Source organism: Aythya fuligula, chromosome 5 (genome assembly GCF_009819795.1).
Source record: "Aythya fuligula isolate bAytFul2 chromosome 5, bAytFul2.pri, whole genome shotgun sequence".
NCBI lineage: Eukaryota > Metazoa > Chordata > Aves > Anseriformes > Anatidae > Aythya > Aythya fuligula.
Genome location: NC_045563.1, coordinates 24,645,612 through 24,663,001, shown reverse-complemented (window position 1 = coordinate 24,663,001; position 17,390 = coordinate 24,645,612). Strand labels below are relative to the sequence as shown.

Below are 17,390 nucleotides of genomic sequence, written 5' to 3'. Positions count from 1 at the left end.
CAAGGTACTGTTATTGAATATCACTGCAATTTATCATTAATTTAAAAAAATAAGTAAAACAGTAAGCTGCTATGCCTACTTTTTGTCTGCATTGTGTCAAGGTCAAGCAATATGCAAATAATAGGGGAAATACAAACAGTAAAAAAAAAACACTTTTTTTTTTTTTTTCCAACCCTCTTGCCATGCTTCAGATGTCTCACTGATCTTTAAGGAATGCTTTTTCTTTCAGGTGACTACGTCTGGATACCATTCATTATTAGCTCAGTTTCCATGTGTGCCTTTCCTTCAGTTTTACCATAAATGACTTTTTGGAATATGTAAATGTTTCTTTTACCTGTTCAGAAATTTTATTGTACAATATGTAATAAGACAGGATAAACAAATGGTTAAAGAGGGGGGCCATCTCTCTGGAGATCTAGGGCCTAGTCTTAGGCATGCCATCAATTCTTAAGCAAATTCACTTCACTTCTTGGAATTCAGTTTCACTACCGCTAAAATGGGAGAACTATGTTTATCTTGATTGATTACTTTGTGATGGATGATTTTAACATACTATTTAAATGCAAAGTAATGCTTGTATAACATTACTGTAACAGGAAAAAAAAATACATGCTTTTCTAGTATTGATATATGTCAAAATTTATAAAATGAATAGTTATTTTAGTAGCACAGGGCCAGACTTCCACAAGTGGGAGTCACAAGCATAACTGCTAATATCTAAATGGAATGTATCAACACAGGTAGTTGGATGGTTTGTATTTAGTTTTGTTCCTGCTTTGATTTTTATTTCCTCATCTCCATACCCTATTAAAGTGCATTAAAAGAAAAGCAAAGCAGAGATTTTAAACCATTTCTATTAGCTGCTCAGTTCATCTCTGGCCAACAAAAGACAAGAATCTACAACCATGTCTATTCACTAATTAGTTTGCACTTAAAGACACTGCCTTACTGAAAACAAGGATTAAGGCTGGTTGAATACTCTCCCTTTCATAGACCTCCCTCATGTCTCCGTTGGGTTATCATAAGCAGCTTGTTCTCTGAGCTTTGAGTAGGGAAGCTTGACAATCAGTTCTGGGCTCATCAGTAGGCACTGGGGCAATTAACAGGAGCTACCAACATTTTAAAGGACACGTAAAGAAATCAACTAAACAAAATGTTTCAGCCACGGGGATGAGCAGAAGTATATCATATTCTGGTGGCAGCTGTTTTAAGAAAGATACATAGCAGGATATTGATTTATAATTCTGAAATAAAGGAAAAGAATGTACTTCACTGCTGCAGACTCAAAAGAAAAAAAATCATAGCAACAAAGCTGAAATGCATCCTTGTATACACAGCCTCACATCTATTAACAGTAATCCACAGAATGCTATAAAGGAAACATTGACGCTGAGCCTAGTTTTTTCTACTGTTAGAATGCTAAAAAAGTGGGAAAAGGAAAGGAGAAGGAATGGTTTTCTGTTTTCATTCTTTTCTTCTTTCTTCAGCTGCTTCCCTCTATCTTTACTGTGTGGTTAGGCCATTACACTGGGTTTTCCCCTGGAAGGCAAAACTTGGCTCTGCCTTTTGTTTGTCACCCATGAGTAACTTGGGGATGGAGGGGTGCTGTGAGTGGGGGGAAGTGGTCTCATTCTGTTTTGGTCAACCAAGGAAAAGTTAAAAGTGTAGACTGTTCCAACCAGGAACTAATCTGAATACACGGCCCCCCTGCCTTATATCTAACATTAAAAGCTACTAACTAAAATCAGGATAGAAGTCAGGAAATTCTCCTGAGCTGGTGATCTGCATGGGTTTCCATGACAGAAACAGCCACAAAGCAAACAGACACTTGAAGAAGAAAACGATTGTGAACGTTGTTTCGCATCCACGCTCCAGAAAACCTTCAAACTGCATGTACGTGGTGAGGGCCTCAGCTGCCCAAACTCTGCAGTCAGGGTGACTGGTTCAGGCCTGTGAACTGACTGACAGCACTGACTGCAGTACCTGCAGAATTAACCCCAAACCTGCCTCTAGCAGCAGCAAAGCGTGGCAGGGCGTGTGCTGTTTGGCCATTGGCATTCTGTCAGGGAACTGAAAGCACCTGGACTTTGGTCTTCGGTTTTGCAACAGTCACAGTCTAGCAACGCACAGCTTGACTGGATTCACGACATAATTATGGTTACACTTCCCTGCCAAAAATCAGGCCCACAAAGATCTGAATTAGCAAATAAAACAGACACATTCTGCCTCCTGAGACTCTCACAAACCTCTGTTATACCAGGCCACAGCGAATCTGTCCCAGTGAACTTAATCCGATGTATTTTTCCATGTGGTGATACCTAACTCACTGAGAAAGCCCAGGGCCCGCGGGCAGGAATCACAGTGGGTACACTGTGCTTCCCTTTATAATTTGCTTTCCACTAAACTGCATAGAAACATCCAGGCCAGTCCCCTAAGAAAAGGTAACATTGAAGACTGCTGCCTGAAATGGACCTTTTCGGCTATCTCATCAAATCTTTGTAAATGTGACAATCAAGCTCTCAAGAAAATTCACCTGGCAACAGCTGCACTGAAACAAAGTTACTGCAGCAACAAGTAACGTCAGAGTGTTAATAATTGACATGAAAAGAATGAAAAGGTGAGCAAGGGATAAAGTGGACAAAGGATTTTAGTACAAACTTCTGCTGGTAAGTAATCAATCAAAATTAAGATTGAAAGAGTCACTATGAACATTATTTCAAAAGCCGAAGTGAATTTGGTATCTTGGACTCCTGACTGGGGCTTGTAAAACTTCATTTTCTGGAACCTGATTTGCAAAATTTGACAAACAAATCCCCTACTGATTTGAATCTACTTTCATTCAATTACCCCAAGAAACTAAAGCAAACGGTGGAACAGTAGCTTCTAATGTTTGCTGTATTCAGAAAAAGAGCTGCTCGATCCCTGGTTCTACAGGTTAAGGCAGGAATTAGTAACGCGCTGATAATGAATGAGTTTCTTGATTTACCTAATCTAACAAAAGACCACTCCCCTTTGAGGGAGGAACTACATCCTAGTGACACTGTTTAGAAGAAGCTGTTTCGGATGACTAAAGTATCAACAGCCTCAGGTGAAATGAAATACTATATGAATGTCCATGACTATTACTGCTAGAGGTCAAAACAGCAGGAAAAATTTATGAGAATATCAAGTTAAATATTAAGAAATCAAGCTCTGTTTCTTCAAATCATTTTTTTTTTTCTTTCTTTCTGCATTTCATTGTATGTCCGACTTTTTATAAGAAAGAGTATAAATCATTGGTTTAATTTAGTATTGCTTTGCCCAGAATCCTGATGTCAAATTTTGAAGACAAATGTAACATTTGTCTTCAGCAAAAGATATTCCCTTAATTCTAAGTATCAGAGTTAATACAATGAGTAACCTGTGCACTAAAACCAAATACCCGGAAGATGGTACTCACAAAATTAAGGTATTCATAAGTTCAGACCCCAAATGTATTGTTTTCCAGTGAACTTAGGAGCCAGCCTTAGTTCCTAATTTGTGAAGATACACTGAAATCCCATCATTTTTCATACATGGAAGTACAGTATGCTGTACCTCCTGAGGCTGTCTAATTAAAACTTAACAAAGTACTGTCTAATTTATACCACCAAGAAACATTCAATACTGAATGTCTGCTGAGGCTTAATGGTGTGAGATAAATTTAAAAAACATCATATTGTAAAACTTAGTATTTTCTCTGTAATTTACTGTACTGTGGTATTCTGAAAAATTCTGAGAACTGTATCCAATAGCTAGGTAATATATAACCTCCCATGAAAAAGTCTTACTTTTCACATCAACCAGACTGCAGTAAAATTGCCAGTTTCTCTGAAAAAAAAAAAAAAAGCCCTTCTGTACAAAACAAAATTTATATCTCTGCTAGACAAACTGCTAGCTGTCTTTAATCAGCAATGTTTTTTCAACTCTAGGTGACCACACCTCTGACTGAGTTACTATCATACCCCACTGTTTGTTTCATTTTCTTCAATTTTTTTTTAATTTTTTTATTTTTTTAAGTCCTCCTTTTATTATATTTTGGAGGATTATTGTCAGGAATAATTGCTTCCTAATAATTACAGATATCATTATCATCATATATCAGGTTGAAATATTTGTTGTTACAAACATTGAAACTGGTTGATGGTATCAACAATAAGCTTCACAGCTCAGTAAAAAAATCCATGGTAAGTAAATATTGATTGACAAAAACAAATTATATTTGATAACACAAGGGTCTATTTCATTATTACTGCATTCAACCAAATTGCTTACGAAAAACAACTAACTTCCCAAAAGTGTGTCAGGAAATACAGTAATTTAAACTAAGCCTACATCATCTTTCCTATAACATAACTTTAACATATATATTTTGCAGTTACTATTCCATAGGGAAAAAAAATAAGCAGCACTGCTAAAAAATGAAGATTAAATCTTGATTATTGACTTGAAAAAATGCTCCTATGAAGGCACACATTTTAAGAATTTAATTTTATGGAGAACATTTTCTTAAAATAGTAAATAATGGTTTTACACCTAGTATTTTTACATATATGAGGGAAGTACAATGTTAGGGAACCTGTCTCAAGGTTAGGCTAATCTTCTAAACATGCATTTAAAAAACAAAAACAAAAACCACCACAAAACAAATGAAAAAAATCACCAGAAAAAAAAAAAAAAAAAACACACACCAGATATCATTAGCAACTTATTAAGGAAAAAAATAAACATACCAATGGATTTTCAGGGAACACATCTTTAATCCATTTCATTATAAACAATGAAGGACAAAAGTCAGACAACCTCTTGCTGTTTAATGCATTATCAAGCTTTAGATAGAAGCCCATTAAATATACCAGGTCTTGAGAAGTTCTCAGCTCAAAGTGCTGTTCTTTACCAACCAGAGTAATTCCTTATCACTGCTGCATGTATAACACATTTTTACTGAGATGTTCTGCAGGACAGGACTACTGGTTCTCACTGGTGGCTAACAAAAACAGATTAACTTGGTCTGAATTCAGTAGCTCAGAAATGCAACCTTAACACACCTAAGGCTTGATGAAAAATTTATTTTGAAGTACTGTAAGTAGAGAAGAAATGTAGTGTTACACAGCTACAAGTTAACACTGCATACATATAGGTGTACAAAGCCATGCACACCTAAGCCCACCTACAAGCATACCACCACCTCTATACACAGAGATAGGTATATAATTCACAAATCCTGCACAAAGAAATGGTGTTATTCACCTCCCCTACTTTCAGCCACATAAAGTTTAAGTAAACCAGGCACCTCCAAAATATATTTCTTCTGTCCTACCTTCCACATTATCCAAAGGGAAGAAGAATTGCCCTTTGGTGATATATACCCCTCTGTATTTGCTATGAGTGGAACCTGGATGAGTGGCTCAGCAAAGGTCTTTGGACAACTGAAGGTTGGTAAGTGGGCCCCTGCCTTAGCAGGACATAACTAAGGACAAGAGATGTTAGAAATGCCAGTTAGAGCCAAGGACAGAGATGTTAGAAATGCCAGTGTTAAGGTAAGCAGCACAAATGCATTGTGATTTTAACTGCATAACCATGCTCAGTTTTTTTATTTATTTATTTATTTTTTTTTTGTCTTCTAAACTTCCTAATTGTTGCACAGGGTGGACCTAAACCCAAGAGTGAATCATCCCTGTCCAGTGAAGGAGCTGTTACCTGCTTATTCCTGTTTCTTCTGTTGCTGCCATAGGAATGAGACTGCAGTCCATGAGAAAATACACTTTGTATTTAATGGAACCACATCCTGTTGGGCATGGGTAAAATCCATCCGTCCTTTGGTTAAGGTACCTCAGCGTGACTTAACTGAAAGTTTTCAGAGGGATTCACAGTATGTTACCCATTTTCTGACTGTGCAAGATAAGTCTCTTGTGTCTAATCTGCAGAAGTACTGTGTGCTCACAGCTGCAATTGAAGTCAATGAGAAAAAGAACATAAATGTTATATAACGCCTATACATCAGACCTGAGATTAAATTACTGAAGGCTTAATCTGCATTGAAAACAATTAAAAGGCAAATTAAAATGTAAGTGGCTATCCACAGATATCAAAAGTGAAAAAGTTTATTTCCAGTATTTACTGCTTGTCATCCAGGACTGAAAAGAAGCGGATTTCAATCTGTGAAACAGCCCATCAGTGAAAGAAGGGACTGCATGAACAGGACGGCCCACACCACACAAGTAGGAGGCTAATCTTCTCAGTTGGAAACTAGCTGGAGCAGCCAGGATATTAAACCAGCAACACAAGGGGAGGTTATTTGGAAGGCAAATGAGGTACATGTTCAAATTCAGCACCTAACGAGCAAGCTGAACCAATGTGGCAAAGAATATAATGAAAATAATCTCTTCAATTGTGTTTATGTATTGATTTTAGGAATCTGAATAAGAAGCAACAGGAAATTCTAATTGATGGGAAGAAATTTTATATAGTCAGCATTACTAAAATCTGGTGTACGACAGGTATGTTAAAATCTCTGATTAATAGTAAGGGTAAGAGAGGCAGTAAAGGATTATGACACCTTAGAAAACAAAACCCAGACCATTATTCCTTTTGGAGTGATCAGTAACACAGAACCACAGCTCTTGAATATGTACAGGTCAGTAAGCCAACTAACATCACTTAAGAAAGATTTGCTGGGTAGAAAATCTAATTAGAGCATAGGACAAGCTTTTCTTCAGCACCTATCTGTAATATTTGGAAAGAAAAATAATGGCACTATAAGAAAATTCATTTTAGGAGACATATGCTGAAAATTTCATGTGAGCAACTATAAATCAGTATTATACACTTAAAAAAAACACAAATTATTTGTTAGTATGAGGTAAACATTCTGTATCTCATTATAAAACAAGAGATGTTAATCACCGTACCAGAGATTTATTATAACATCTCTAATTATTTATAAATTAATTGAAAAACAACCAGAATCTTTACACGCACAGAACCATTCTCACAAATATACAAAGATCTTCAAAATCAGGAAAAAAAAGGATACAAGTATATGATGGAAAACGGGGATTCATTTAAGGGTGGATATAAAGAATAACTGACCTCACAAACAAGAGAAAGAAGAATTCCTCTTTCATGTACAAAGTAAATGAAGCAAACAAATGATAAAAAGTCATAACACTACAGAAGAAAAAATATCCTAAGAGGTAGAAGTTCTGAACTGATAAAATTAGCTCGACAGATAATAAGTATTTCTCATTATGAGAGGAACAGGGAATGCGTAAACCCATTCCAACGCTGGAATACCTATGTCACAATTTATAATGTAAAAACAAAAAACAAACCAAAAACAATTCAGTAGTATTCACCATATAAATTGCTATGTATTTGTTAAAAAACAAGGTGATATAGTTACATTTTTGTACAAAATTAATAAGCATTTCATTAGTTTTTAAGGAGGAATAACTTTTATATTTACTGATTCATACAGTTTTCACTTTTGGTGTTACAGAGTCGTTAGAGAAGATCCATGTCTGGACAATGTCCAGTTTCAATTAGTGGGATAAAAAACTGGGCCAAAAAAGTGAAAACACTGGATTTAACTTAATACAGAATTTAATGAAAGAATATAATTTCTCCCAGTCAGGGTATTTTTGCTTAAAATAGGTCTTGTCAAACAAATATGATTTCCTTCTTTGTGAGATTAGTAGCAGATGTCACACAAAGATTTGTCAGGCTTTAACATAGTATCACATGGCAGTCTGATAAAAAAAAAAAAAGAAAAAAAAAAAAAAAAAAGAGAAATAAGTACTTTGCATCATCATGAAAATACTCCCTAAATGGATTCAGAATGGGCCAACAGTTAAAAGAAACAAAACAAAACAACAACAACAACACACACCAAAACCTCATGTTCGAAGAGTCAATCATCACTGAATAATACTGGAATACTCGTAAGGTTGCACAGGTATCAGTACTAGCCATACTCTTATTCAATGTATTCTTCAATTACTCAGAACCAGATAAACACAGCTAGTCACGTTCATGAATGACAAAGTAAGTAAATGATGATGAAACAATGTTTTGGGTCCCTTGATTATTAGGTCTTTTCAAGTTGAGTGTGTTTTAATAAAACCAAAAACTCTTAGCGTAAGAACAGTAGACACAGGCCACACATAGAAAGGGTTAACTGTATTATGAAAAGCAATGACTATGAAAAAGATTTTGGACTTCAGTATGAGGTGAGTGAACTGCTGTGGAAAAACTGGTAAGATGCAGTCTTCTGGTGTATACATAGTAAAATACAAGTATGTCTAGGAAGCAATTAAGGCGATTGTATTTTATGCATGACACTGAGGAACAATGTTATAAAATGCATCTGCTTTTACATACAAGGATATTAAAAACCCACAGTAGATACAGAAAGGAGCTGCACTGGTCATGTAAGCAGTAGGGAAAATGGCATGTAGTGAAAGAGCTTATTCTGTACATATTTTTAAAATCTCAAGGATATGTCTATCCACTAAAAATCTATAGTGATACTTGTGCTAATTTGGAACAAGGTAAATCAAGTACCAGGAACAGAATCATTTTATCTCACTACTGCTTGTCATTGTCTTTCAATAAATGGACAGAAAATACAGGATAAGAATGATTTTTTAATCTAGTTGAGTAAGCACAACTTGAATCACTATGACAAACTATCAAAGGGAAATAGTGATCTCCTTTTCTCCTGGAATTTTTTTTACACCCACCTAGATACCTCTCCAGAAAGTATGTTTAAACAAACACATTTCTGGGATCAATACAGGCGCAACTGGTGAAATCAATAACCTTAAAACCAATTAAATTATGTAAAGATGGCTTCTGGGCTTGGCCTTAAATGCTGGGAATTTATGAATGACAAATATTCCAAAGGTAACATCGTGTATGTCTTCAATAGGTCTGCAAAAACTGTGGGTACTTTTGACCTTAATTTCCTCATGCCTTGGTTTCTCCATGAAGCACAAAGAAAACAGTCCTGCAGAAACACATTAATTAATTAATTGTTTATTAAACCTTTGATTCTTATAACATTGAATACTACAGAAAATCCCCATGATGGTTACTCAAAATTCTGTTTTCAGGGAAAGGTTTGAACAGTATCCAGTAAACATGGGATTGACACACATAATGAACAAAGCAGATAAAAAAAGAATATATTGATTGGCTGTTCTCTGGATACTGTGTGAAGCAGGAATACTGTGAAATAAAGCACACATGATCCTGTAATGAAAAATGTTAACGTACTGTTTCAGAGAAAAGGGAGTAAATGAAGATGCTTACTTCAGAAATGCCAGAACTGAGGTTAACTCTTGATTAACTGGCTACTTCAGTTTAGCTTTTTGCATGCATAGCAAATAACATGCAAAAATTGTAAATCTACAAAATACTCATAATTATTGTCTAAATAAACTGCCTTCCTAAAAGGATGAATGTTCTGACAAACAACTTTGCTGAAAGCAAGACCATTTGCTTGCCCTATCATGCACTTCTTAAATCCCCTGTAATTTGTCAACTTTGAATGTAATACTTCTCCAGGGGCTACCAATGAGCTTTTCACATCTTGCTCATGTCATCCATTTTCCGCTTGATTAGTGGGGACCTGAAGTAATCTTTCTGCTTCACAGAACAACTAAAGCCAACACACACGAAAATACCAGTATCTTAGGTACAGCTCTTAGCACGGGACAAAGGTCTTTAGGGATGTTCAGGATCTTGGCGCAATGAAGTGGCTGAGACAGATGAGGAAGAAACAAGCATCCAGGCTGAAAAAAAGGAAGGATAAGTTAGGAAAACAATGAGGGAAGACAAAAGAAAACATTTCTGAGAATAGGGAACAGAAGAAAGCTGAGTGATGCTGAAGGTACAGTGTAAGATGTGGGAAGAGAGACAAGATAAACTTGTATGGAAAAATGAAAGAGAAGAACACAAAAGTTCAATGTGCTTTTCAGACATAGGTCAAAACACAGGAGTAGAACATAATATGAGAAAAAAAATATTCCAAATCTTGTTTTCTTTTATCTGACAAAATTTGTGTTTTTTTTTTTTTTATTATTTTTTTTGTTAACCTTTCTTTTGAAGCGTTTACATGGAGAAAACTTATCTAAAAAGTTTTTAATATTGAACAAAAGTTGTTAATATTAAACAAATTACTCTTCTAAAGCTAAGTCAAATTATTCCAAGTATCAGGAAATAAAATTCACTTCTCCTTAACTTAAAAAAAAATCCACGTCAGATATGCCACTGAATGAATCTTTGAATGCAAAAGTGAATGAGTTTAAAACTATGAGAGGTAGTTTTAGTGCCAGTATCTTTTCAACATCAATTTATATCTAGTACCACATCTTAATCTCCACTTCTCTCCCCAAAATATGTCCACAGATAGTTGGTGCTATTAAAAACTAATGAAAATTGTAGACTTTAATTTGATAAGTTAAAAACTCTTCAAGGCTTAATGTCATCACTTTAAATGTAGCATAAAAAAGGCAACAGAGAGAAATGATGGAAACTCTTTAAGACAGACTGTTTGTGCAGTTTTACATTTTTATTTTACATACTATGTGCAGTTCTAGTACTATATGCAGCATTTTGAAATTTAAAATAAAAAAAGAAAATTTGTATTCATACTGAAATATTTGCAATTCTTTGGGGAAAAGCACATCTTTAAAAAAATAATCAAACCAAGTAAGGTCTTCTGTACACTCAATACTAAGGAAGCCTTGTCTGATACTACAACCTAGTATCTTACACTTTCCTTGTACCACCTTTCATTGTAATAATATCCTCATGTCCTCCAATATCCTCATAAAATTCTTGGATTCTACCTATATATAGCTTCCTACTACAACACCTCCAGATCACCCTTCAAAACCCAACTTAACTTTTTGTTTCTTTATGTAGTAGTTATATATTGTGCACAGCTTTCTCCTGTTAAACAGTAATGACTACTGATAAAGTTCTTCCCACATCTACCTAGAGTGGCATGTTGAGTTCCATGAAAACTGGGAATGGAAGAGGAGAGAGAACCCTCTTAGGGACCCAACCATTATTCTTCTGTCAGTAGCTGTTGAAAGCTGCTAAAAATCAGAATTGGAAAACTAAGACTGCATAATCATATATGCCTCTTTTACCTTGAAACAAAGGTAAATAACTACTTGCTTCATTTAAAATCCTCTTTTTTTTTTTTTCCCCACTATATTAAAAATTAAGGTAATGCATTCTCATGTAGTGTTCTCTTGAGAAATTATTTCTATCCAGAAGAGGCTGTGATCTAAAGACCACAGATGGCTTCCAGTCACATTGATACACATAAAAAGAACAGAATAATGAAAGGTCATCAAGAAGATGAAGATGAGCCTCACATTTGCAAACTAGGACATTTTTAAACAGTTGTTTCTCATGCACTGTATGCACAACTGCTGTAAACACAGAGAATAACTAGAGCATATGTGTAACTCTATCTCATTTTGCTCTCTGAAAAGTGAGTAATGAAGAATTTATTTTTTTATTTTTTATTTTTTACAGTGAGTGGAAGACTCAAAGCTTCTAGAAATAAAGTGTATATATAGCAGTAAAAACTTTGCAGGTGGCTACCTCCTTGAGTAGATCAGAGGCAGTGTTTGATGTATCAGGTGGTTAAGAACATAACTTTCCCAAATCAAGCATTGCACATAGAAAACCAAATCCACTATGTGATGTTTACAAACAAGAATGAAGAACTTTGCAAATCTCAGATATTAACATATTTTAGAAACAAATAAACCATTTGGTTTCCCTCAGACTGCATCTTGAATAAGATAACAGGTGAAACAAGACATGATGAAACATGGACATGTAGTCGATGTAGAACCAGATACACAAAGGTTCTGATATACTTCTTGGCACTTGTGCATTCTTCTGAGGATATGATATCCCCTGGAAAGACAGCAAGAGGCAGTGCCAAGGCTGACAAACCTGTATCTTTCCTTTAAGATGTTTCCTTACCCCTGGTCCAGGAGGGAACAGTGAGTAAAGGAAAATGTTTACAGCAATCTTGACACATGTCTTGACTGAACTGAATATTCATGATATTTCATGACATTTCAGTTATAGCAAGATATCCAAGATCAGTGGTATCAAAGCCTCTACCAAATTAAAGCTGTATTGGGTCACACAAATGGTTTTGATAAAAAATAATTTTAGAGGAGGTGCTGTGGATAGTGTCCTGCTAGGAGGGAATATTTATGCAACAAACAACCTCTTCCCAAATTATTCCCTGAGACAGAAACCACAGTCATTAATTATAGTGACAGAGCTTCTGCATGGAATACTTGCTGGTTTTACAAAACCAGCTCTAGACAATTCAAGAATGCCATCAGACTTTTGGATGAAATTGCTTGATTTGAGCCCTGAAGCAAATTCCAAAATAAATTTAAGCATAACACAACAAGCAAGCAAAGGATGTGCTGCTGAGTAGGAAAACAAACAAACAAACCCTGCATTTACTGCCACTTCTAGATTTCACCTGTATTTGTCCCTGCTTGGCCTTATTTCTTTCAGACAGAAGTGTTCTTTCAGTATTGGTGTGATCCCAGCACAGGAACAGGAAAAGCGTGAAGTATGGTAAATTTAGGACAGACCCCAAGAAATCACTTTGCAGATTTGCTACAAATGCCCAGACTCTTCTCAAGAGTCTAGGTGAAGCAGTATTTCCAGGTGAGATGCTAGGTATCATGTGCTGGACTTTGCAACACAATAACACTGTCACACAGTCTAGATCAGAGAGGAGCAACGTGTGGCTGTTCACAGCACCCACATGAAAAACTGTACCCCTTTATGTATACATCCCCAAAGATGACAATTGGTCTATTGCCCACATAATTATGCCTTTTCTTAGATAGCAGATTCTGTCTTATATCTGCAATGAATCTGTAAAGGCTCTGTGGTATTTCACAGCTATTTTAATGCTATAAATCCCTGAGTGAACAACTAGAGTGACTTACCAGACAGAATTAAGACTGTAGGAGGAAACAATAAATTGGTTTTGACTTTTCTAAATCCAGGATGGCCTTGCTCTAGGTAGGACCATTTCCTGACTGAGAAGCAGACTGAGTAGAAGGTTAAGAAATTCTTCTGTCAGAATTTTGTGACAGTTCCTGAAGCAATAGGAAAAAGTGAATTCTCCCTAGGGCATTAACAATTCAGGTGACTGAATAAAAAAGGAAGTTAGTGAAAAACATAAAAAAAGGAATAAGGTAGAATAATAGAAAAATTCACTCATGATTGCATTCCTCAGCTGTATATCATAGAAATCTGAAATGCACATGTAAATCTAAATCAGCCTGAGACTCCACACAGTGAAGTATAGAGTCACACACATGGTTATTACATGACTAAATCAACAAGCCATAGGTTGATCCTGTTTTGACATCAGTTTTATATAACTTCTTCCTCAGTGCTGTTTCACAGAATAAATCAAAGTAGCAAGATGAAGCACAAACTGAATAAATGTATTTCATAGAGGCAATTCCATTTTCAAGGTCACTCAAGTTTTGACTCTGAAATTGCAGTCTTTAATTTTGCTCTTAATTAACCATTAGCTTTTACAGGGAGCAGGGAGTAATTTTAAGAGGTCAAAAAGTGAACAACTATCAGATTTTTAGAGGTGCTGAGGCAACTGTAGACAGTTACTTAGTGTGATACAAAAAAATTAAGTGGATTAGATACCTAACTACCATTAAAACTCATGAGAGGTTGGTATCCAAAACACTTAGAAACATTTTGAGTATTAGCTCCCTATTTACCTCTCTCTTACCAAGATCTCAGTTTTGTCTTCAGAACAAGGCAGTTACATTCACAAAACATTTTCTTTCCCTTTCATATATTGTCCTTACCCAGCTTGCTTTTAAAACAGATCCACACCTGGTAATTCAATAAACGTGGCAGCTTCCCCAACTTTCAGACATACCATTTAATTTTCTTCAAAGCCCCACTGAAATCAGCTCTGTGAACTCTTTAGATCTCTTGTTCCTCCCAGTTCTGATTCAAGGTACTGGCTTGCCTCCTTTACTGATATGAAATAGCACTGCTACCACCCTGCCTTTCATATTGCTTGGGAAAGCAGAGGTGGAAGTTCTGCTGCACAGCACAAAGGGAGAGATCATCATTCTAGGACAATTTCTGTTTATCCAGAGTGCCCAATCTGGAGGGAGCTAGTCTGTTTCCACTATGCTCTGATGAGATCAACATCAACGTGTTAGATCAACGTGTTAGATCAACAGTATTAACCAGTACTCTGGTTAGGTTAGGTGACTTGGTTAAAGGTTTTCATGTTGTTCACCACAATATGGTGACCTTAAAATTATAAGCTTGATAGACAGTTTCAAGAAGAAATCAGTCCAAGGGAGGAAGCATTCCTCTATCAGCACTGCTTTCTTTCTTTGCACCACAGGAAAAACAAAAAAATGAGCTATGTTAAGTGTTCCACCGAAAGCCCACAACATTGTATTTACGAGGCAGACATATTTCTACAATCAGCAATGTCATTTGAAGTAGAAAGGTAGAAGAGATGAAAAATCAGTTAAAAAAAAAAAAATACTAGAGAAAGCAGTTTTTTTTTTTTTTTTTTTGTAAACTTAACTGTATAACCCTTGGCTAGACAAGGGCATTTGCAGGAGAAAATGCAAGCTAAGACATTACAAAAAGTTAATATACATCAAATACTAGGGTTCTGTCCAGCAAAATTCTACTCAGAAAAAAGTTGTAAGATAAGTTTCAGGGAAGGTGGCAGAGATAGTGTTATATATATATACATAATGTGTGTATATATATATTTAATTGGCACACTGGAACATATATGTCTAAATACTGGAATGCAATATCACTTTGCAACAAAATTACAAATTTCTGGTATTATTTTTACCACTACTACTACTAGTAATAATAAATCCCACTAAGTTAATTCTATTTTTGCTAGGAAAAGAATGACCAGCAAGATTAAAAAAAAAGCTTAAGAGATATGAAAAAAAAAATATATACACACAATCTGATAGACTAGAAAATTTAGAAAAGTTCAGCTAGGCACAAAAATGCTGTTAATGATTAGCTGCATAACAAGAGATTTATCTCTGTCTTTTTTTCTTTCTTTTTGTGTGTACGTGTGTTGCAAAGGCAACACAGCCACAGTGCAGGTCTGTCTGTGCCATTCTTAGGCCACTTTCAGGCCGATTGAGAAAAGCTGGAAAGTAAACACAGGTGTTTTAAAACTGGAGCCGCTGTCACGGACAACCACAAACACCCTTAACTCTGATGTGGCAACGCCTCTTTCCCGCCCTCTCTTTTTTTAAAGTAGTGCCCCAAAAGAACATGTCAAATGTTTCACCTTTCACCACCTCAAAATAACTTGGAGCTCATAGTATTGTCTGGGAAATTGCAAGCAAAAAGATCATTTTTTCATTCCTTTTCAGATGTAGCCAACTACAAATCAGTTGCATGAAAAAGAGCCATTCTATTTCTAATTATTTTATTTTCAGTGCCCACTGACATACCTGCAAGCACCATGCTACAAGTTGAACCCTTTCTTCCTTGAATGTAATTCAGACTCCTCATTTTCATGATTCAGGTTCAACTAAAGACAGCTGGGGGATTTTGCAATAATTAAAGAAGAGATTTAACCCAGTGGATAAGAGGAAAAATAAAAACAAAACAAAACCCCGAGTCCCCCAAACTACAAGAATGAACCTTGATTTTCAATTATTGTGCAAGAATACGTACAGAACTGAAAAAGCACTTGCTTGTAAATTAGCTATTCCAGGAAACAGTGCATCCTGTTCAGCAGCCCTGAAGTACTGACTAGAGAAAAACTATGGAAAGCAAAAGCTGACCTAATTCCCAGAAATTATGTTGTTAGTCTTCACTTATGCAATCAATGTGAAAAAAAAAGAAAAAAAGAAAAAAAGAAAAAAAGAAAAAAAGAAAAAAAAGAGAAAATAATGATCAGGTGACAAAAATGAAACAGCTCCAGCTACAGCCAGTCCCAATATAATTTTAGAAGGCTGGTGCACTAACCAGAGATGGTGACATTTGGACTGAAACTACAGCCCCAGCAACACACCTTGCCTCAAAAAGCAGAACGGGTTCATAATCTATATATTAAAATCTAGATCAAGAAAATAAGAATGACAGTTTATATGGAAAATGGTGCGAGCCTCAAAACCTCTATCAACAGTGAATGTGCTGCAGACATATGTTCTTTTCAGCAATACTATATGTCAAAATCAGGCCTTGCTTATTGCAAAGGATGATTTTTCTTGTCAGTCTCAGCCTCCAGATTCCTGAACGATTTTCTTTTTGACATAGATGCTTACACACCCCCGCTTCAAAAACCAGACACCAGACTGTCTGCGTGTCCTGTACTCTAACTTAAACAAACATGAACTACTTCATAAGATAGACAGAGCTCAGGCATACATTTATTTATTTATTTTAGGACATAAGCAGGATTTTTCTTTTTCCAAAAGTGTGTGGTAAAGAGACAGTATTATTTATCAGAGGACCTGTCTGAATGGCCCTGAGCATCCTCATCCTGTTAACTTCCCAGGGCTCTCAAAAACATTCACAACCTCACAGAATAGTCCTCAAAAGATGACTTGCAAATTTAAATTATACATTAAAAACCAGTCACTGTTATTCCCTGTAGGCCATTTTATGTCCAAATTACACACTATTTTGTATACGTTATTACAAGTCTAACAAATAATACATGCAAAACTTTGCTGCATCTAGCCAACAGAACACAACTGTAACAAATGTAATGCATTAAGTTTCTGTCATCAGCCAATGTTACTCACAGTACCGTGAATCACCTAACAAATTATTAAATTGCACACATGTGCACACTTCTTAACCTACGCATGCAAACATTGCAGCAAAAGCCATAAAAAGCAAGTGTATTCACAATTTAGCCTCATTTGTTGCTACTTCTGGCCTTTGCATTAAGCACACATGACTCAAAAATCATATACTATTAAGACTATTGCACATAATGGAGAAATTAGACAACAACATTGTGTGTAAATTAGAGTGTTTATGGGTTTGCATTAGAAATACTTTTCTGTTAAAATAGAAAGGAATTGTTCTTGACTGTAATACAAACCACTAGTTTAATTTGGTCCATTAAAAAAAGTGCATTAATACGCTAACAGAGAAAGCCATTAAGCATTTTGATAGCAACAATTCAGAGGCAGGTGAAAACAGAGGGAAGAAATGCTTTTTGAACTAACCCGTTTAAAGAACAAAAATTTCACTCCACACAATAACGCAGCAAAAATGGTGTTATTCACCTGCAGGTTTGGGAAAGCTCA

The 17,390-nt window shown here is 35.7% G+C and overlaps 1 protein-coding gene across 3 annotated transcripts in view; it reads right to left on the bottom strand.

The window, feature by feature from the left end:
- Window positions 1-17,390, bottom strand: part of MIPOL1 (mirror-image polydactyly 1) — a 187,559-nt gene that overhangs the window by 60,114 nt on the left and 110,055 nt on the right. Inside the window, exon 11 of one of the 3 annotated variants that reach the window (XM_032188982.1) lies at window positions 9,042-9,815. The exons of the other annotated variants lie outside the window; for them this stretch is intronic. Coding sequence (XP_032044873.1) covers window positions 9,672-9,815 — 144 coding nt within the window. The 3' untranslated portion in view covers window positions 9,042-9,671. Of the gene's footprint in view, window positions 1-9,041; window positions 9,816-17,390 lie in introns of those variants that run through there. 3 annotated transcript variants of the gene reach the window in all.